The sequence below is a fragment of the Rhincodon typus genome, chromosome 5 (genome assembly GCF_021869965.1).
Source record: "Rhincodon typus isolate 14 chromosome 5, sRhiTyp1.1, whole genome shotgun sequence".
NCBI classification, from domain to species: Eukaryota; Metazoa; Chordata; class Chondrichthyes; order Orectolobiformes; family Rhincodontidae; genus Rhincodon; species Rhincodon typus.
The window spans coordinates 5,284,920-5,305,969 of record NC_063336.1 but is presented as its reverse complement, the minus strand read 5'-3'; the positions used below and the strand labels follow the sequence as shown (position 1 = coordinate 5,305,969).

General features: G+C 42.6%; 1 protein-coding gene across 1 annotated transcript in view; it reads left to right on the top strand.

Moving 5' to 3' along the window:
- The window catches only part of LOC109920363 (cullin-9), a 186,665-nt gene that overhangs the window by 157,354 nt on the left and 8,261 nt on the right, over positions 1 to 21,050 (top strand). Inside the window, exons 29-37 of the mRNA XM_048596632.1 lie at positions 3,264 to 3,642; positions 6,574 to 6,714; positions 9,636 to 9,800; positions 10,837 to 11,000; positions 11,794 to 11,887; positions 13,622 to 13,696; positions 14,713 to 14,823; positions 17,396 to 17,513; positions 20,690 to 20,823. Coding sequence (XP_048452589.1) covers positions 3,264 to 3,642; positions 6,574 to 6,714; positions 9,636 to 9,800; positions 10,837 to 11,000; positions 11,794 to 11,887; positions 13,622 to 13,696; positions 14,713 to 14,823; positions 17,396 to 17,513; positions 20,690 to 20,823 — 1,381 coding nt within the window. The remainder of the gene's footprint in view (positions 1 to 3,263; positions 3,643 to 6,573; positions 6,715 to 9,635; positions 9,801 to 10,836; positions 11,001 to 11,793; positions 11,888 to 13,621; positions 13,697 to 14,712; positions 14,824 to 17,395; positions 17,514 to 20,689; positions 20,824 to 21,050) is intronic.

Below are 21,050 nucleotides of genomic sequence, written 5' to 3'. Positions count from 1 at the left end.
TCTATATATTTGTTGATTGAAGTATGGGTGGGGAACCATGCCTCTAGAAATTCCCGTGCGTGTTTATGTTTGGCCTAGGCAAAGTAACCATAGTAGCCTAAGCCAAACATAGACACGCACAGGAATTCCTAGAGGCATGGTTCCCCACCCATACTTCAATCAACAAATATATAGAGTTGGATCCCATATACAAAGCCATACAGATCAAAACCGGAAATGACAGTACTCACCATAACAGACTGGACAGTTTAAATTCCAAGCGGAGTAGAGTAACATTGCTTCATCGGAGGCTCCACACCACCTAGCATGGTGACACAACATCTGAACAAAAACAAGCCAGGTCGGCAAGCAAGTCAACAACCTCATCAAGAATTCTATCGATTCACGACCTTCTGAGAGGAGAACTAAATCCGATTTCTAATAACTGGACAACTCCTTACTCTGCAATTTTGTCCTCTGGTCTTAGACTCTTCCACAAGAGGTAACAGCCTCTTCAAATCTACCCTGTCAAGCTTCCTTAAGAGTATTATGTTTCAATAAAGTCACCTCTAACTCTTCTAAACTCAAACTAGTACAAACTCAACTTTCTCAATCTCTCATGAAAAGTACAGTCCCTCCTTACATGAGATCAGGCTAGTAAACCTTCTCTAGACTGCCTCCATCGCCAGTATGTCATTCCTTAGATAAGAGACCCAAAACCGTTCAGTATTCCAGTGTGGAAACAGACCTTTCGGCCCAACTCATCCATGCCAACCAGATATCCTAAATTGGCCCATATCCCCCTCTTCCTTTCCTATTCATGTACCCATCCAGATCCCTTTTAAATGTTGTAATTGTACCCGCTTCCTCCACTCTGGCAACTCCTACCATATGGGCACCACCCTCTATGTGAAAAAGTTGCCCCTTAGGTCCCCTTTAAATCTTTCTCCTCTCACCTTAAACTTATGCCCTCTAGTTTTGGACTCCTCTAACCTGGGTAAAAGACCTTTTACTATTCACCTTATCTATTAAGGAAAAACAACTTGCAGAATGAATGCATAAGGCAGGAGAATAAGATTGGATTCCTCCACAGAAAGCCAGGATGGGCACCGTGGGCTAATGACTGTTTGGCCAAGGTTTGACAGTAATGGAGGAAATCATGAGGCTAAACGGGGCACATCCATCATCATTGTATTAACTTCTATATGATCTCCCCTCAGACTCCGATACTCCAGGGAAAGTAGTCTCGGCCTATTCAGCCTCTCCCAATAGCTCAAACCCTCCAAACCCGGCAACAAGCTTAACAACATCTTTGCTATAGCAGGGAGACCAGAATTCAACGCAGTATTCCAAAAGTAGCCTCACCAATGTCTGGTAAAGGTGCAACATAACATTCCAACTCCCATATTCAATGTACTGACCAGCAAAGACAAGCAAACCAAATAAATTCTTCACTACCCTGTCTACCTGTGATTCCACTTTCAAGGTCTGGACTGACTAGTGACTAATTCCGAGAATATTTGAAAATTATGAAAAGTTCACTCTCTCTTTGCTAGTTCAGGATGAAAATGATCACGTCTTGAAATTTGCCCCTGTTTAGCCTCATGATTTTCTCCATTACTGTCAAACCTTGGCCAAAGAGTCATTAGCCCACGGTGCCCATCCTGGCTTTCTGTGGAGGAATCCAATCTTATTCTCCTGCCTTGTGCATTCATGCTGCAAGTTGTTTTTCCTTAAGCATCTGTTAAGTTTCCTTTCAAAATTATTCATGATCTTCACTTCCATCACCTGTGTTGCTAGCAACTTCTAGGTTATTACCCCACACCGTATAAGCAAAAGTCATTCCTCACATCCTCTCTGTATCTCTTACCCTAAACCTTAAGCCTGCGTTCACAGTCATTGAACCATCAACTAATGAGAACAGCCTTTCTCTCTCTTTTTCTTTGTAACCTGGTCAGGATCTTCTACACATCCATAAAATCTACCCTCCATCCGCTTTGCTGCAAGGACAGGAGCCACAGCTTCTCCAATGTAACCTTCTGGCTAAAATTCTTCATTCTTGGAGCCATTCTGCGAATCTCCTCCACACCTGCTTGAGGACCCTCAACCTTCCTAAAGCATGGTGACCAGAACTGGATGTAATACTTCAGTTGCAGCTTAGACCATTAGACATAGGAGCAGAAATTTGGCCATTCGGCCCATTGAGTCTGCTCCACCATTCAATCATGGCTGATAAGTTCCTCAACCCCATTCTCCCGCTTTCTCCCCGTTACCCTTGATAATCAATTCTTCAAAGCTTGTCCAGAGCTTTTGGAAAAGTTCAGCATCATTTTCCTTCTGTCTGGTTCTTTGCTGAAGGTTTTCTTAAAAACCCATGTTGACAACATACACTGCATTTCTTTCAATTGCACCACCCTTGTTCAACAAAAAATGAATTAATTTAGCCCAGCATGACATCTTATGTAAATCTGTACTGGCCAACTCAAACATCTCCGAATGCCTGTTAATTTTTTCCTGATTACGGTTCTTAAAATCTTACCCAGCAGCAATGTTAAACTGACAAGCCTATCGTTACTTGGAATATCCTTCAACCCAGTCTTGCTCAATAATGTCCTCTATCAAATTTATTCTATTCCTGTCTTTGACATTTTTAGGTTCATTTGTAAAGCTAGTATGTTATTCTCATCCTCCACAGTGAAAACAATATGTTTAAGCCTCATTTGAATGATGAATAGAAAAATGCTTGAAATATTCAGCTGGTTAGGCAGCATCTTTGGAGAGAAAAACAAATTAATGTTTCCTGTCAATGGATGGTTCTGAAGTTGCCCTTCAATTGACAATTTTCCTCTGATCACAAAGAGCAAATAATTGAATTTGCATTTATAAAATGCCTTTCATGTCGTCAGCATCTGCCAATGTGCTTCTCAGCCAGTCAACTTAAAATGTGGTTACTGATTTACAGGCCCGGACCACAACCAAATTGAGCATAGCAAGATCCCACAAAGTGTTAGCGCATGTGGATCGGTAGACTAGTTTTAGTGGGGGGCATGGTTGAGGAATGGATGTTGACCAGTCCACTGGGAGATCGCTGCCTTTATATCATGCTGAGTAGGCAGGCTGGGCCCCAGCTGACCGTTTCATTGTCTCAGCACCTTGAGTTTTAAAGTCCAGTGTTAGACTTCTGCTCTGGTTAATATGGAATGTGTGGCTAATGGTTTGGAATCTGCACTGATGACTCAGTGCTCATAGGGCTAAATGATTTATTTTCTTTGGTTTGTCTTAAGCTTTAGCAGCGGTTTTGAGGCTGGGTCACGGAGCTCAGAAGAAGGAGTGCTGGAGACAGTGCTCATGTCGATGGGCCGAACCATGAGTCAAGAGGAGGTGCAGCAACTGATGAACCAGACTGTCCTGCAGGTTGCGGACACACTCAGCATCTCCACTGATACGTCACAGCACTTGCTCATGCACAGCAAGTGGAACGTTGACTTATTGGTGCAGCGATATGCTGAAGATTGTGAGGTCCTTCTGTTGGCGGCGGGACTTCAGGTCCGGAACCCACAAACACTTCGCAGCCCCATCGCCCAATGTCCAGTTTGTCTAAACCTGCTTACTAATGAAAGTGAAGCTGCTCCCACTCTTTGCTGCATGCACTACTGCTGTAAGGTGAGTCCTGTTCAAGTACATTTTGGGATGTTATGCTCATTGTAGGATTTGTGCAGTATTGTCAGAAAGCTGAATGAACATTCAGCACCTTACACTGTGCAATGCAACACTGAGATTGCTGTGGTCGGGTAATAGGGCATTGATTTTTTGAAGCCTGTATGTTTTAGGAGGGAAGAAGACTTGGAGAGCAACCCTGCTTCCCCACCCCCCCTGCACCACAGACCAGAATGGGGAGGAGGGAGAAAATTGAGAATCAACCAAGACTTTCAGCTGTTGTTACAGTTAGAGGATTGCGAGTTGGAATACGAACATTAACCAGTTGTCTGCTTTGTTGGATGGGTGGAATGATGTTTCGAAACAGGGCTGACCATCTGACTGAAGTAGAAGTTATGAGAATGGCCCTGGGCACAACCACAAATATAGCAGCTGATTATAAATTCAAAAGTCTGAGGAGATGTTCAAATTTCAAATTTGATTGTAATAACAAGCATAGAAAGTAGGAGCAAGAACAGGTTGTTGAGGCCCTTCTGTTATTGAATATAATTGTGGCTTTTCGTCCATCTCGACACCGCACTCCTGTCTCCCATTCCCCTTGACCCCTTCAGTGTCTAGAAATCTGTATCTTTCTTAAATATATTCAATGACTTAGTCTCCACATCCATCTGTGGTGGTGAATTCCACAGATTCACTACCCTCTGAGTGAAGAAATTTCTCCTTGTCTCTTCTAAATGAACTACCTCATATCCTGGACCATGAATCTTCATTCTGAACCTCCCCGTCATTGGAAGCATTAATCCTCCAGTCTTGTCCAACACTGAGAATTTTATACATTTCAATGAGATCCCCTCTCATTTTGCAAAATTCCAGTGAAACGGGCCCAGTCGACCCAATCTCTCCTCTTACAACAAATCTGTCATTTCAGGAATCTGCCTGGTGAACTTGAACTGCACTCCCTGTATGGCAAGTATTTCTTTTATTAGATTAGGAGACCAAATCTGTGCACAATACTCAAGGTGTCCCGAGGAACCTATACATTTGCAATAAGCCTGCCTTACTCCTGTACACAATGCAAGGACATGGAGAAGGTCTGGAATCGTGATAAAGCATGATTTTTAGACTATGAGAACTGTTTCATCACAGCAGTGTAGGTCAGTTGATAAATATAAATTGGGCTCTTCCCTCTTCTTTCCTGGTGACTTTGACTCATGCTTAGTTACAGCTCTGTGCTCCATAATGGTACCACGCATAAGTGGTCAGTCCTCACCTGTGAATCGCACAGGTATGTGTTAGTAAGCTATCTGAGCAGTCTGGGCTCACAGTAAACTTGTCTTGTCCCCTTTTGGCATTTGCAGGTTACTGGAGGATAAAAAGAGCACAAACCTGGCTTCACCCTCTCACCACTTTCTTTAGTTCACAATTGCTAAAGCCAGTTGTGGTATTTGATTTAAATCTTTTTGTGTGTATAAAATTATGAGAAACACAGCCAGTGGGGATAGAAAGCAGCTGTTGCCTGTAATTAAGGGGTCAGTAACAAAGGGGCACGCTTTTAAAGTGAAGGGCAGGAGGTTTAGAGGAGACTTAAGGAAAACCTTTTTCACTGAGGTGAACTATTTTCACCCAGTGTGGTGGGGCCCTGGAATGCACTGTCTGGGAAGGTAGTCAAGGTGGGAAAACTCAACCTTTTTAAAAAGTACCTGGATGAGCGTTTGAAGTGTCATAATATTCAAGGCAATGGGCCTACTGCTGGAAAGTGGAACCAGTGTAGATTTAATGTACTTTTTGGCAGTTATGCCTTGATGGACAGAAGGGCCTCTACTGAATTATATGATTTTATGATTTAAGTACTGATCAAGATGATTAACTAACTGAAACCTTGATGTGAAGTGCAAATTGGGTACCTGTGTAAAGCCTTGCATCTTGAGACTGGGGAGGTAGTTTGTGAGCAACCGCTAAATTTAAGGAACTCAACGTGGCTCTGTCCTTAAGTACTCTGAACCAGGAAATATTGTAAGATGACACCACAGTGAAGACTTGCTGCTCCTTCTGTTTGTGCACTATGACGCAACCTGTGACTGTGAAAGATGAAATAAAAGCAGAAAATGCTGGAAATACTCAGCAGGTCAGACAGCATCTGTAGAGAGCAGAAATTAATGCTTCAGGTCTGTCACCTTTCATCAGAACACTTCCCTATGTGAAGGATCAACTCTAGTTAATAAAAACCGATCCCTCTCAAATAGTAGGTTTACTGTTATCATACTGAGGTCACACAAGCTCCATTCAAATGAAGATACCGTTTGACCTGTCTTATTCCAGAGTGCCTGCCATTTCTATTACATCCAACTGTTGGTTAAATAAATCTAGTGCCCTGGTCTCGATGTTTTGCAAATACAATTTAGCCATGTAACACTGTGAAGCTGGAGGAGCACAGCAGGCCAGGCAGCATCAGAGGAGCAGGAAAGCTGACATTTCAGGTTGGGACCCTTCTTCAGAAAAGCCTCCTGACCCAAAGCATCAACTTTCCTGCTCTGATGCTGCCTGGCCTGCTGTGTTCCTCCAGCTCCACACTGAGTTATCTCTGACTCCAGCATCTGCAGTTCTTGCTATCTCTTAGCCGTGTAACACACATGTTTTCTCGTGCCTGTCCTGAGTTTGACTTTCAAGCTTGAATCTGTCCTGGTCAATGCTGGGTCTAATTATTGTTCAAAGCTGGATTTCAGTCCTGTTCACTATTTCATTCACTCCTGTAAGATTTCCTTTGGGGCTATCTATTGGAACACATGGAGCCATATTTTATCCAGTTAACTTTCAGTCTTCCTGATCAGAAAGGAGCAGTGTTGCTTGGCTCAGTTTGGACCTGCATAGTACAGAGTAATGATTCTATTTGACATTATTGTTTGTATTTTGATGTAGTCTTGATTTTTGTGTTTTCAGTCCTGCTGGAAAGAGTATTTAATAACAAGAATTGAGCAAAACCTGGTGCAAAATTGTACGTGCCCGATCTCTGACTGCCCTGCACAGCCAACCAATGAGTTTATCTCATCTATCATAAGTGACAGTGAGATTGCAGCTAAGGTAAGACATTAGTTTTGTTAAGACAGTTAATTGAAATAAAAATGTAGTGTAAAGGTATTTGCTTCAGTTCAGTTGACCCTCAGTGCATTTCTTCTAGGCAGTGTAATAATCCTAGAGTTTCATGAATGAAGGTAAACCGCTTTATTATGTGTTTTTTAAAATTTGTTCTTGGGATGTAAGCGTCACTGCTTGGTCACCGTTTATTGTCCCTCCCTGCACCTCTGGGGAAGGTGGTGATGAGCTGTCTCCTTGAAGCAATGCAGTAGTTGAAGTATAGGGACATCACAGTGCTATTAGACAGGGAGTTTGAGGATTTTGATTGAGCAACGCTAAAGAAACTGTGACATATTTCCAAGTCAGATGATGTTTCTTGAAGAGTAACTTGCAGGTGGTGGTGGTGTCCCTTACCTTCCTATTACATGGAAGGACAAGTCTCCAAAGGTCCAGAGGGCTGAACTGCCATTAGAGAGACAGGGGACTGGTGGGGAGTTTAACCTGAGGGCCACCACGTATCAGGTGTGGGCCAAGGTCAGTATTGCGGGACCTTTTTATGCTGATCTCAGTCATATAAGAATTGAACCTGCTCTGTTGGAGACACTCGAGGCCACAAGCCAGCTGTCCAGCCAACTGCATTAACCAAGCTTCGTTCGAGGTCATAGAAGCCGTGGATTTAGAGATGTATCAGAGGAGCTGTGATGTATACTCCAATACAGCTGCTGTGTGTCAGTGATGAAGGCAGTGAATTTTGAAGGTGCTGCATGGGGAGTCAATTAAGCAGGCTTAGGAGGAACTGCAGATGCTGGAGAATCTGAGATAACAAGGTGTAAAGCTGGATGAACACAGCAGGCAAGCAGCATCAGAGGAGCAGGAAGATAATAAGGTGTAGAGCTGGATGAAGAACGGTCTAGGCCCGAAACATCAGCCTTCCTGCTCCTCTGCTGCTGCTTGGCCTGCTGTGTTCATCCAGCTCTACACCTTGTTATCTCAATTAAGCAGGCTGCTTTGTTCTGGATGGTGTCCTGCATGTTGGAGCTGCACTTATCCGGGCAAGTGAGAATATTCCATCACACTTCTGACTTGTGCCATGGACGTGCTTTGGGGTGATGGGGTGTGGGTAACTCGGTGCAGGATTCCAAACCTGTGACCTGCCCTTGTAGCTAATGTATTTATATGGCAGATTCAATTCCGTTTCTGGTCAGTGGTAACTGCCAGGATATTAATAGTGGGACATTCTATGGTGGTAATGTCTTTGAATGTCAAGGGATGATGGTTCACTCCTCTTTTAATGGTGGGAAAGTTACTTGCCACTTGTCAGTCCATGCCTGGATATTGTCTGTATTGTATTGCAGCTGAACATGGACTGCTTCAGTATCTGAGGACTTACAAATGGTGCTGAGCATTGCACAATCATCAGCAAACATCCCCACTCCTGACCTTATTATGGAGGGAAGGTTGTTGATGAAGTAGATGGTGATTGGGCCTATAACGTTAGCCTGAAGACCTCCTACAGAATTCCTGGGAATTATCATGAATCCCAGAAACGATGACTTTATCTTTGAGTTCTGGGAGCAGTGTTCCTGTTTGCTGGGAATCCTGGCAGCGGTGTCCATTTGCTAAGAATCCTGAAGTATTGTCCCAATTTGTCTGGAATTCCAGGAGGGTTGACCCTGTTTGTTATGATTCCTGAAGCAGGTATCCTTGTTTGGAATCCTGGGCATGGTTTCTTGGGAGTGATGTCCCCATTTGTTGGGAATCCTGGGAGTGGTGACAGTGTAGATCCTCTTCCTTTCACTTCTGTTATGTTGAATGCTGTGAGTGTTGTGATGTGCCTGTGCTTTGCATACACCAGAGATTACTACCAAGAGATTGGGTTCAGGATTTAGTGTGGTAATTGTCAATTTCATTCAGCCCATCTCAGTTTAGAATGTGTCCAGTTTGTATTTAAAATTATCATTGACCAGAAACTCACTGTGACAGAAACAAAATACTCTGGCTACATGAACAGGCCAGAGGCTAGAAATTTTGAGCCAAGTAACTTACCAGCTGTCTCCCAAAAGCTAATCCACCATCTACAAGGCACAAATCAGGATGTGATGGAATAATTCTTATTTGCCTGAATGGGTGTAGCTCCAACAACACTCAAGTTTAACACCAGCCAGGACAAAACGTGATTGGCACCATATCTGCACCAATGATGAACTCTCTGCCTTCAACTTCACTCTTATTTTACAACCGTTTCTACTACCTGCACTGACAAAGACAACAAATGCATCAGAACACCACACCTCCACTTTCCACTACATACCACACACCATCCTCGCTTCAAGTGATATTGCCTTTCCTTCAGTATCTCTGTGTCTAAATTCTGGGATTCCATTGTGGATGTCCCTATCACCCTCTCAAGGGCAGTTATGGACCTCCCATCCTGAGATTGAAGCTTTTTAAAAAAAGTGTAGTGTCCATTTTAGTTGTTCTCCATTGATGACTTGTGCTTTTTGATAATGTACCATTTAATTCCACTTCAAGTGTAACTCCCTAAATTTTAAATTGGTGGAAATTCTGTTGTGTAGTTTATATGCTTATTCATTAACATTTATGACTTGGCAGCATGGCTTTTACACGTCCTGTTCAGATGGGCAAGTTTAAAGTAGCGTTCAAAGCCATCTGAAAACTGATGTACAGTTTAAGTTCCTCCACATTGTTGCAAATCTGTAGTAAATACAAATTTTAATTTGAAAATATAAACCAATGCACCACTATCTGAAGATATAAGCACAACAAAGAGGTCTAAAAGATGCTCAAGTTCCATGCCCATTCAGGCTCTCTGAAATGTTTGATGACTGCGATTGTTTTATTATGACCTGGAGCTGTTGTGACTTCAAAGTAGTGACTTGCTGTTGCTTTCTCTTTTCTTCCTACAGTATTCAAAAATACTGCTGCGAGGGTATGTGGAATGCTGTTCAAATCTCACTTGGTGCACCAATCCGCAGGGCTGTGATCAGATTCTCTGTAAGGAGGGGATAGGCAGTGTTGGTACCTGTTCCAAGTGCTGTTGGTCCTCTTGCTTCTCCTGCAATTTCCCAGAGGTAACTAGATGGGTTGTTGCATGTTTGGCATTTAAACAATTTCGTACATGATAACAAACACTAGACTTGAAAAGATTTTCACTAGACGCAAAACATTTTGGGATGTCCTGTAATTGTGAAAGGAGTGATATGAATGAAAGTGCATTGTCCTTTTCCCAGGTAAGTTCTCTCTTTATTAGGTCAGATGTTTTGCTTGCAATTCTGCCTTGTATCTTGATCTGGACACCTAGCTGTACAAGGTGGCTTCTATATATTTTTTTTCCTTTCTTTAGGGGTGCTTGGTGTTGGCCTTTTGACGCCCTTTGAGCATTCAGCTGCAGTTTGGGTCCAACTATGTTGATGAGTTTCATCACTTAACATGCTATCTTAGGGCTGCTGTGTATTCTCCTAGAGACAGCTCAGGACTAAACAGAAATGCTTCTTTTTCAAGCAGAACTGGGCTTTTCATTCCTTGTGCTGTGACTGTTTTGAATGTAGTTCTTCGTCTCGTAAGGGCAACATTTTGTTCTTTCTAACATATAACATTTCCCCAGCTCCTTGCAGACACTAACTTGTGCCAAATTGTAGTTCTACAATAGACTGTTGCCCATCCAGTACCTTGGCCAAGTTTTCACCCATTGTCCGAAGCTCAGACAATGAATGCTGACTGGATAGGCATCATGCTTGACTGGATGGTAATGGCTGATCTTTCCTTAATCCTGGAATGTTGACACCGAGATGATAAAGGAGAGAGATGTAGTGGTTGCAGGAGAGTGACAAGTCTGTTTCAGTAATGGAGAAGAGGAAGGAATTGTGGGGACTCTTTCAGCAAATGTATCTGAAGACTGTCACTGATCCAATTAGAGCAGCTTTTCTGGTGATGTTCTGACATATTTCCTGGAATTTTAATGATTGAATTTTGTATTGATCAGTCCTCAGCTAATTGTGATGTGTTGTAGTCAGAGGCCATGCCTATCTCAGGATTGTGTTTTACTTCTAGGGCCATTGAACTTGGCATCAGCTTCTTATCCTTCAACCACTGTCCTGTTTATTCCAGGCACATTACCCGGCTAGCTGCAGCCATATGTCACAGTGGATGGATGACGGTGGTTACTATGAGGGAATGACGATGGAAGCACAAAGCAAACACCTGGCAAAACTTATTTCCAAGCGCTGCCCAAGTTGCCATGCCCAGATTGAGAAAAACGAAGGCTGTCTTCAGTGAGTTAATCTGCACATAAATGTTTCTTTAAGTATTTCCCCTTTGAGCTTCATGTAAGAACAAAGCGAGGAGGAGGAAATGAGACAACCATTTGGCCTGTACCATCATTCAGTTTGGTAATGGCTGATCCACACCCAAACTCCTTTATTCAAAAGTCCAGTATCTTTTCCCAACCAAAATCTGTCAATCTTCCTGAAAGTTCCAACAGACCCCAGCACAACATCCTTTGGTGGGAAAAAATCGCATGTTTTGAACTGGGTGTAAAAATGTTTCCTGGTTTTGCCTGGCACTTGACATAGTCTACAGATAATAACTGGTAGATCCATCAGGTGAAGAGAAGAGACAGATTGTGGATCCAACTGTATCCTCTCTCATATTTCCGCCAAAGGGTTGTCCCTGAATGTTAACCTGCTTTACACCGAAAATCTTGCTTTGTTTTGCCAATGTTCAGCTTTAATTTCTTGCTCCTTTTGTCATGCTGAAGATGTGGTATTTCATGGTAAACAACCACCCTCTGGTGCCTTGGCCAAGCCATTATTCCCATTTACTCCCACTTCGCAGCCAGAGTCCCAACAAAAGCCATACCTTTACAAGCTATGCATTATTTGAATCAATCTATCTGTTCGAACATGTGTCCTCCTTCATATCTTCCATTTCGACCCTGTGGATATTGTAACCATTCAGAGGAATTTGGTGAGAATGATGCAATAGTAAAGAGGGTTTGTTGGATATGGAGTATCTAAGCTGAGGTCTTGTACATCAAAATAAGAGTCCATTCTTTAACTTTGACAGCATGACATGTGCCAAATGTAATCATGGATTCTGCTGGAGATGCCTGAAGCCATGGAAACCGACACACAAAGATTACTACAACTGCTCAGCAATGGTAAGATCCTGTCTGCCGGAATGTGTTGAATTGCAGTAACAGAGCAGTGTTTTATACCTGGTTTTGGTTGGAGGAAGTAGTATGATTGGGGATTGCTGTAAGTAAAAAGTGCATTTTTGAATGTCATGGTACTAAACGTTGGATGTTTGAATGAGCACTTCCAAGGTGTTTTCCATGATCCTGTTCCTAAATTGCACATTTCGTTGCCACAGTGACTCAGTGGTTAGCACTGCTGCCTCACAGCGCCAGGGACCTGCGTTCGATTCCACCCTCTGGTGACTGTCTGTGTGGAAGTTGCACATTCTTACTGTGTTTGTGTGGGTTTCCTCCCACAGTCCAAAGATGTTCAGGTTAGGTGGATTGGCTATGCTAGGTTACCCATTATGTCCAGGGATGTGCAGGCCAGGGAAATACAGGGATAAGGTGGGGGGATGGGTCTGGGTGGGGTGTAACATCGGAGGGTCGGTGTGGACTTGATGGGCCAAATGGCCTGCTTCCACACTGTCGGGATTTTGTGTAGGAATTCTCTGATTTAATCTATCTATGATTTATCTATTTCACCTGTACCTTTCTCTCATCCATCCTCCCTTCATTAGAAGGTGCAGCAGTCATTTTCCTATCTGCTGTTTAACTGTGGAAGGCTTCACAGCACAGCCTGGTTCTTCATCAGGATAATACTTGGAATGGCCTCCTGTCTGTGAATTACATGGTTTTCTAGGGATATGGTGATCATTGAACAGTAATCCAGAACCCCACGTTAATCTTCTGGCTTCAAATTCATCCATGGCAAATGATGAAGTTTGAAGTCAATAAAAATCTAATTTAAAAAATCAAAAAGCTGCCTAATGGCCACCATTTTAACATTATTGTAAAATCCATCTCGTTTAGGAAAGGACATCTGTCGTCTGGTCTGGCCTGTACGTGACTCGACTCACAGCAATATAGTTGCTTCTTAACTTCCCTCTGGGTATTGGGGTATAAGCCATAAAAACTGGCCTAACCAGTGATGCCCAATTCCCATGAACAAATTTTTAACAAAGTATTTGGGAATGGAATGCTGCCTGGTGTTTTGTCTTGTCGTAACCCACCATTAATCCCATCATAACTGCAACTTTGGCCTTGCATCACCAACTCAATTGAAATAAGCAATTTAATTTGCTGATTTCATTCCTTAATATGGAAGCATGCTACATGGTGCACTGTCCAACTAAGATGTCAAGAGTAAGCATTTATAGGAGAAAACTGGACAGACTTTGGGGGTGTTGTATCCCATCAATGTGCTCTCAGTCTAGTAGTCATGTCTACATCTAGTTCTAAACTGGTGAAATCTTGTTTTTATTGGGGCTGTTGGAGACTTCCTTCATCCCAACAGCCACATTTATTTCTGTAGTTTCCTCCTCATTTCATGAGAATAAGAGGGGGGATCAGTCTGTTAAACTTGTGTACCTATCTCCTTTTCACCCTTTGGTCGAGAAAGCTGGGCCACATGACGTTGTACAAGCTTCCTACCAACGAAAAGAGCAAATGAGGTAAACCAAGAAGTGACCAGATGACAGCAGTATCAGCAGTTTGAAACCTGACAATTGTATAGAAAGGAGGAGGAATGATGTTTAATGAACTGATCAGTCAGAAGAGTTGCAGTACCCTGTTGTTCCTCCAGTCTGTCATGCACATTTCAACCTGAAAGGTTTTTAACTGAACTTCTAAATATTAACAAACTGTGTCTTTGTGCAGGTCAGCAAGGCAGCACGGCAAGAGAAACGGTTTCATGATTACAATGAGAGATGCACTTTTCACCATCAGGCAAGGGTGAGCTGATGGAGCTTGTGCACAGCATCCAACATTACTAACTGCAGATTAATTAAATTCTGTGTGAAAATGGGAAACTGTAAATGAGGTTAAGAAGCCAGTATAGTGGAAGATTTACTTCTCACATTCATCTGAGACAGCTCTGTTCAGGTTACATTGGCGATGATGGTGTAACATTAATATCACTGAACTAATGATCCAGATGCTCAGGATAATACTTCGAGAAGATAAGTTCAAATCCCACCAAGTCAGCTGGTGGAAATTTGAATTCAATTCATAAAGCAGGAATTAGAAGTTAGTCTTTGCGATAGCAATCTGAAACTGCCATCAATTATTGTTGTAAAAGCCCGGCTGGATTTTGATTCACCTTTAGTGAGGAAACCTGCTGTCCTTGTCCAGTTTAGTCTTCCTGTGACTCCAGATAAAATAGTGCGGGAAGCCATGCAGCTCGAGGATAATTAAGGATGGGTAACAAACCCTGGCCTTGTCAGTGATGCCCATGCCCTATGGAAGAATGGAGAAGAAGTCATTTCATGAGTTTGGTCTGGTGGCAAATGGAATATTGACCTTTATCTCTGTGAGGCTGGAAAAGAGAAATGAGGAATGATGTTACTGTATAGAGTGTTCAGATCCGAGAACTACACCACGTGAAATAGATTTTCCATTGTATATCCCCATTGTGATACTGGGTTTTAAGCAGGTTAAATGTGAGGATGGCAGCTAAACTCTGTGATAGTAGGAACTGCCAATGTTGGAGAATCTGAGATAACAAGGTGTAGAGCTGGATGAACACAGCAGGCCAAGCAGCATCAGAGAAGCAGGAAAGCTCTCTTATTTCATGTTAGCAGGACACTGATGGTCAGCATGCTGTTGTGCTTTGAACCTAGCAGTGTATATACAATGCAATGAATTATTCTGCCAGTGTGGTTAGAGATTATATTAAAAATTCACAGCAAATTAGTAGGAGACTCTCTCTACGATCAACAATCTTACAATCATATTTTTGTTTCCTACAGGACTTTGCCGTTAATTTGGAAGCAAAAGTATCTGCAATAAATGAAGCCTTACAAATGAAATCACTAACATTTGTTATTGATGCCTGTAAGATGCTTGCTCAGGCAAGAAAGGTGAGGGCACAGTTTACAGTTCTTAGAATAACTGCCACCCTTGTTCCACAGCTTAATGATGAGTCGGTGAATACGGACCTGGAGTTGTTGAGTCAGTAGATGGTCGCTGACAAATAACATAAACAGCGGTGTATTCTGACTCTTAGCATTTCTTTCTAAACAGGCATCCCACTCTGACTCCCTATAGCAAGCAGTGATTGCTATAGATGTGATCAATTGGTCAACAGTTTGATCAATCATGTTGTAAGCTGACTTTGATCTCACCAAAGTTGTTTGATAGTTGACATTTAGCTCTACCATCATGAGCTAAAGGTGGAAAAATTTAAGCAGGAATTTTGTTTTTTTATTGTTATCCAGTGAACAATTGCTGTGGGTACCAGGGACCTTACAACTTTCCTTGCCCCAGGAGACCGGAATGGGATCCTACAACACAGGAATCCAGACCCATATCCACCAGGAGACCAGGACGGGATTATATCCCCCCAGGAGACCGGGACCTGACATTGTTTCTCAGCCAGGATCATGGATTGGTATCTGTTCCGTGTAGTGGTTCAGGACTGGGGTCCAGGTTCGTTTATCGTACAGAAGAGAAATTACAGTGGAGAAGTTGATGAGGGGTTTGTTGCAAATAGGTCTCCCTGTGAGCTTGGTGTGAAATGAAGTGTTCTACATCTTCCCTGATCAGTAGTGTGCTGGAAATTGAGTGCAAATCATTTTTCGTGGAGTCATTGCAAAAGTCAACAGATGCAGAATTCCCCAATTTCTCTATCTTTTAGGCTCAGCTTGACAGAAAGCACAGACCAGGTTTCTGTATTTTAACAAGAATGACTGTATTATTACAAGTCAGTAGATTCTAGCTACAGATGAACAACTTTGAACCGTCAACATGTAATTCTACAAAGTAAAACTTGAACTCCTTATAAAACTCCCCCTACACACATACAAACACACGTGTGTGTGTGTGTGCGCACACACACATAAGAGACATGGTGTTGTGGATGGCAGGAAAGACTGTGAAGGTAGTCGAGTCATTCCTGGCCACAGGTTTTGAGAGAGCTTGTTAGGTTCTCTCCTCAATCTTCATTTCTCACATTCTTTCACTGATATATTTCCAAGTCAGGATGGTGTGTGACTTGTAGGATAACTTGCAGATGGTGGTATTCCCCTGTATCTGCTGCCCTTGTCCTTTTAGATGGAATTGGTCATGGGTTTGGAAGGTACTGTCTGAGGATCTTTGGTGAATTTCTGCAGTGCATCTTGTAGATAGTACATACTGCTGCTACTGAGCATTGATGAAGGACTGAATGTTTGTAGATGTAGTGCTAGTTACTTGGGCTGCTTTGTGCTGAATCGTGTCAAGCTTCCTGAGTGTTGTTGGAACTGCAAGGAGAGAATATTCCATCATACCCTTAATTTGCATTTTGCTGGACAGGTTTGGTGGGAGTCAGGGGGTGAGTTACTTGCTGCAAGATTCGAAGCCTCTTTCTTGCCTTTGTAGCCTGTATTTATATGACTAGTCCAGTTCAGTTTCAGGTTAATAGTAGCGCACCGCCTCCCACCAACCCCCCACCCCAACCGAAGGATGTGTGATAAAGGGGGATTCAGCGATGGGAATGTCATTGAATGTCAAAGGGTGATGGTTAGATTCTCTTGTTGGAGATGGTCATTGCCTCCCATTTGTGTGTTACTTGCCAGTTGTCATTCCAAAACTAGGTATTGTCCACGTCTTGCTGCATTTGAATATGGACTGCTCCAGTATCTGAGGAGTTGTGAATGGTGCTGAATATTGTGCAATCATTGAACATCCCCACTTCTGACCTTATGATGGAGGAAGGTCATTGATGAAGCTGCTGATGATGGCTGAGCCTAGGACACTACCCTGAGGAATTCTTGCAGAGAAGTCCTGGACCTGCCTCCAACAATACTTTTGTCCATGTTTGAACCAAGGCTGGAATGAAGTCAGGAGCTGAGTGGCCCTGGCAGAACCCAAACTGGGCATCACTGAGCAGGTGCTGCTTGATAGCACTGCTGCTGACACCTTCCGTCAGGCTTGCCATGACCTGTAATGTGCCCCTTACTGTTGAGAGCAGTTTGAGAAGATCCTGCCATCCTCTGTCAGCACCATGTAAACGCTCACCTCGGACATGAAACATGTGGAACTGTGCTATGGAGAGGAAGAGATACCTGATACTCCTGACAGACTTACCAGATCGCTCCTTTATGAATATTAACTCCTCCCTTCATCAAAAGAAAAGGTCTTTGCATAGGCATTTGCAGCTGTTATTTGGTCCTAGGACCAACCTATTCCCCCACCTATTGATGATTTAACTGTTATGACCACAAGAACTTTTAGATGATACCTTTCCATAGTAATTCATCTTAATCTGGATCTGATTGTTACAGGAATAGATGGAAATTTACCCCATTTCAAATGTGTAGCTATGAAGAAAGGTTTGTATGAGATTAGGTATAGTGAAAGTGAAGCAACATTAATGAGGATTTTAATAAGGCTCTATGTACGTATGTTTCCCTCCATGTACTTTCCTTGCCTCAACACTCTGGTTTTTATTAGGTATTGGCCTATTCGTGTGTGTACAGTTACTATAATCAGGACACTGAAAAGATGGATATAATGGAACAACAGACAGAAAACTTGGAGCTGCACACCAATGCCCTGCAGATTCTTTTGGGTAAGTCCCAGTTCATGCGCGAAACTATAAGTTTCGATTAAATTATAAAGATTTTTCAAAAATGTGTTTGGGTTTCTCGTTGCCCTGTGAACTGTAGATGTTTTAAGTACAGAAGGAGGCCATTCAGTCTATCATGTCTGCACTGGATCTTAATGAAAGTGGCCCACAATTGATTCCACTCTCTTCTCCTCTCAGCTTCACATCTTTGTCAGATATTCATTCAGTTTTCCCTAAAAAGGCGGGTGACCTTTGCCTCAACTAGTGTCAGAGAATCCCATCCTTCAGGAACGTGTAGATAGAGATATCTCCCAATTAGCCTCCTTATCTATAACAATACCATGCAGATGCTACGACAACAGGTGAATGGACATCACGCAACAATTGCCAGACAGGGATGTTCCCTCCCAGTGGTGGAATATTTCAGCGGTCAAGGGCATTCAGCCTCTGATCTTTGGGTGTGCATCCTCCAAGGTGGACTTTGAGATACACAACAATGCAGAATCGCTGAGCAGAGGCTGATAGCCAAGTTCCATAGTCATGAGGATGGCCTCAACCATTATCTTAGGTTCCTGTCGTGCTACAGGTGACCCCACTGCAGTAGATACTCTCGCACGCCCCCCGTTTCGCGCTCGCATGCGCCCATCCAAGGGGCGAATTATTTCATCCAAGAAAGATGTTAATGTGTTTGCAAATGCATTCTATTTTTTTTAAAAAAAAAAAAAAACCAGCCTGACTCCAGGTTAAAACACAGATTCCAAATAAGGCCTCACACCTAAAATGCACTGTCTGATCTGAGATGTCACCTGTTGTATACACTGATAATACCTTTAGTTATCTCAGGGCAATGATTTGAAAGAAAGCCAGGGATTTGCATTTTAATCATAGAAACCTGTGTCTCCTTTCTAACTGATTAAAGATTCAACAGGAGGTGGGCAACAAGCCATTTTTAGGATTGTTACCTTTCTGCTTCTAAATATTGTGTTTTCAAATAAACCTGTTGGACTATATCCTGGTGCCGTGTGATTTTTGACCTGGTCCACCCCGGTCCAAAACCAGCACCTCCACATCAATTTTAATTTCACAATCTCTTTTATTGACTACACAGAGAAAAATATCCTTCCTTATTTACCTGATTAAAATATGACTTTCAGAAAGTTTTCTGTAATTTCATCTGACACTGCCTGCTAGAATAGAAATAGTCCAATTCCTCAAGTCTTTCCTGGCTGTATCCTGGTGAATCTCGAGGGTCTTTGACTTTAATGCCCTTTCGACAAGAAGGTGGTCTCATACATGATGGCAATAAAGGTTAAGACTTCAGGATTGTGAATCAGCAGAAGTTGCTGTTAGAGTTACCATTGTTTTCGTAAAAGAAACATTCTCCTTAAATGGGGAAAATAGATTTTCTTTGCATATATTGGGAACTTGATCAAAGAATCTAAATAGACCATTCAGACGCTTAAACACAGACCATTCACACGGGCTTTCTTGCAGGTTGCACCCTTACAGCTAAGGTTCTGCTGTACTGTTAGATGGTCGTTTGGTGTACAGAACCTGAATATTGTTTTTGTCATTGTTTCTTGTCTTGAAAACATTAGGGCAATTTGCAAGAGCACAATGAAGGGGAAGAAAGAAAGATTACTGTATGACAGAACAGAGCTGGTTGGTTAGCAGTTCTGAGGAAGGGTCACCAGACCCAAAATGTTAACTCTGATTTCTCTTCACAGATGCTGCCAGACCTGCTGACCTTTTCCAGTAACTTCTGTTTTTGGTTAGCAAGTGGACTGTGGTAGATACACTGTCATGGAGAATAGAACTATTAATGATGATTGACATTTAACTGCGAGGTTATGTTTAAATTTTCAAACCAGACAGGTTGACTCTGTTAAATTATTGCCATGAGAAAATAGCCAGGGAATGGCTGCTATTTAGTTTGTTGAGTTGAAACGGGCGGAGTGCATGTTCAATGTAGAGTTCTTTCTGTCTGCAAAGACAGGGAAGGTGTGCATTTAATAAAAGCAGTCTACAGTATATCCATGTGTGCTGTACTGAAGGTCACTGACAATCCTTAATCTGTTGTCAGCGTAATTCTTCTCACACTTGATTACTCAGCAAATGCGATCCAATAGCGAATTACAGCTAATGTTGGACTCTGGTACAAATGGCTGATGAGATAAGCTGTTTGATATGATCTACTGGTCGTTGAGACATAACATTTGCACACCTGGTATTGCTCCAGCACTGAAGTTACTCAATTTTGTGAAAGGCAGAGCATCTTTTTGATTTGATTACATCCACCACTTGCATTCTTATACATGGCAGCAGCATGAAACTGCTAGACACGCTTATATTTCATACCTATGAGTACCTTCAACCTTTCAGAGTAATCTGAGATACACTAGGAATTTTTCAGAACCAAAAATAATGGTATGTGGATCTTTCCTGAGTTTGTTTGAAAAGGAGTGATCTGATGAGGGTAGCTGTAATCGCATGGGATGAATATGATTATGTCCTATTTCAGCCACAAGTTGTCAATCATATCATTAACTGGCACATTCTCCATGACAGCGTCTCTCTTTCCGAGTCTACCTACCAACTAGTCAGCACTCTCCTCCCATACAGTATTAATGTTGGTTTTGCACTTTATCTGATATTTTTGCAAACTATACTGCGGGTAAGTTTTCAATGCTATGTTTAAATCCTTCCCTGACCTGTGCCCTTCCCATATCTGCCAGACCCACAAACCCCTCACATGGTGAATAGGGCAGGCAGGTGGAGTTGATGTAGACTCATGAAATTACTGAATTTTGGCACAGGCTCATCACGTCATGTGGCCTTTATCTCCTGTTTCTTATATTCTTCTCTGACATTTCTCCTATTCCAGGATTTAGCATATCCCTGATTGTAAGTTTCACTGTTGATGACTGTCTATCCACTGCCTAGGCCCTGCTCTGGGATTCCTTTCCCTGAACCTCTTCATCTCTCTGCTCTCTTTCATGCTGAGAGAACCTGTAAACCTACCTCAGAATTTATCTTTTGTGCTAATATTAGCTTGGTTCATTGTCAAACTTTGCCTCAAGCAAAGCTTGGGAAGCACCTTGGGATATTTGACTGTGCTTAGGGCTGTTGCTAAAAGGGAGAGTTTTCTGTACCTGAATATTATCTTATACTTTTCTCAGAGGAGACGCTGCTGCAGTGCGTGGACCTGGCCTCCTGCATTCGTCTGCTCAAACCAGAACACTTGAACACGGGTCTGGAACTGATCCGCAGGATACAGGAGCGGCTGCTCGGCATCCTGCAGCACTCCACTCAGGTAATTCATACAGCAAGGAAGAGAAAAGCTGATGGAGGCAGAAACCATGGCTGTGTTTGAGGCATTTTGACAGATACGTGAATAGACAGGGGATATGTGGATATGAACCATGTAGAGGCAAAAGGATTCAGTTTAGAAAAGCATCATGATTTGGTGCAGTCTTGGTGGGCCGAAGGGCCAGTTCCTGTACTGTTCTTTGTCCTTCATTCTGACAACTTGCAAGCTTC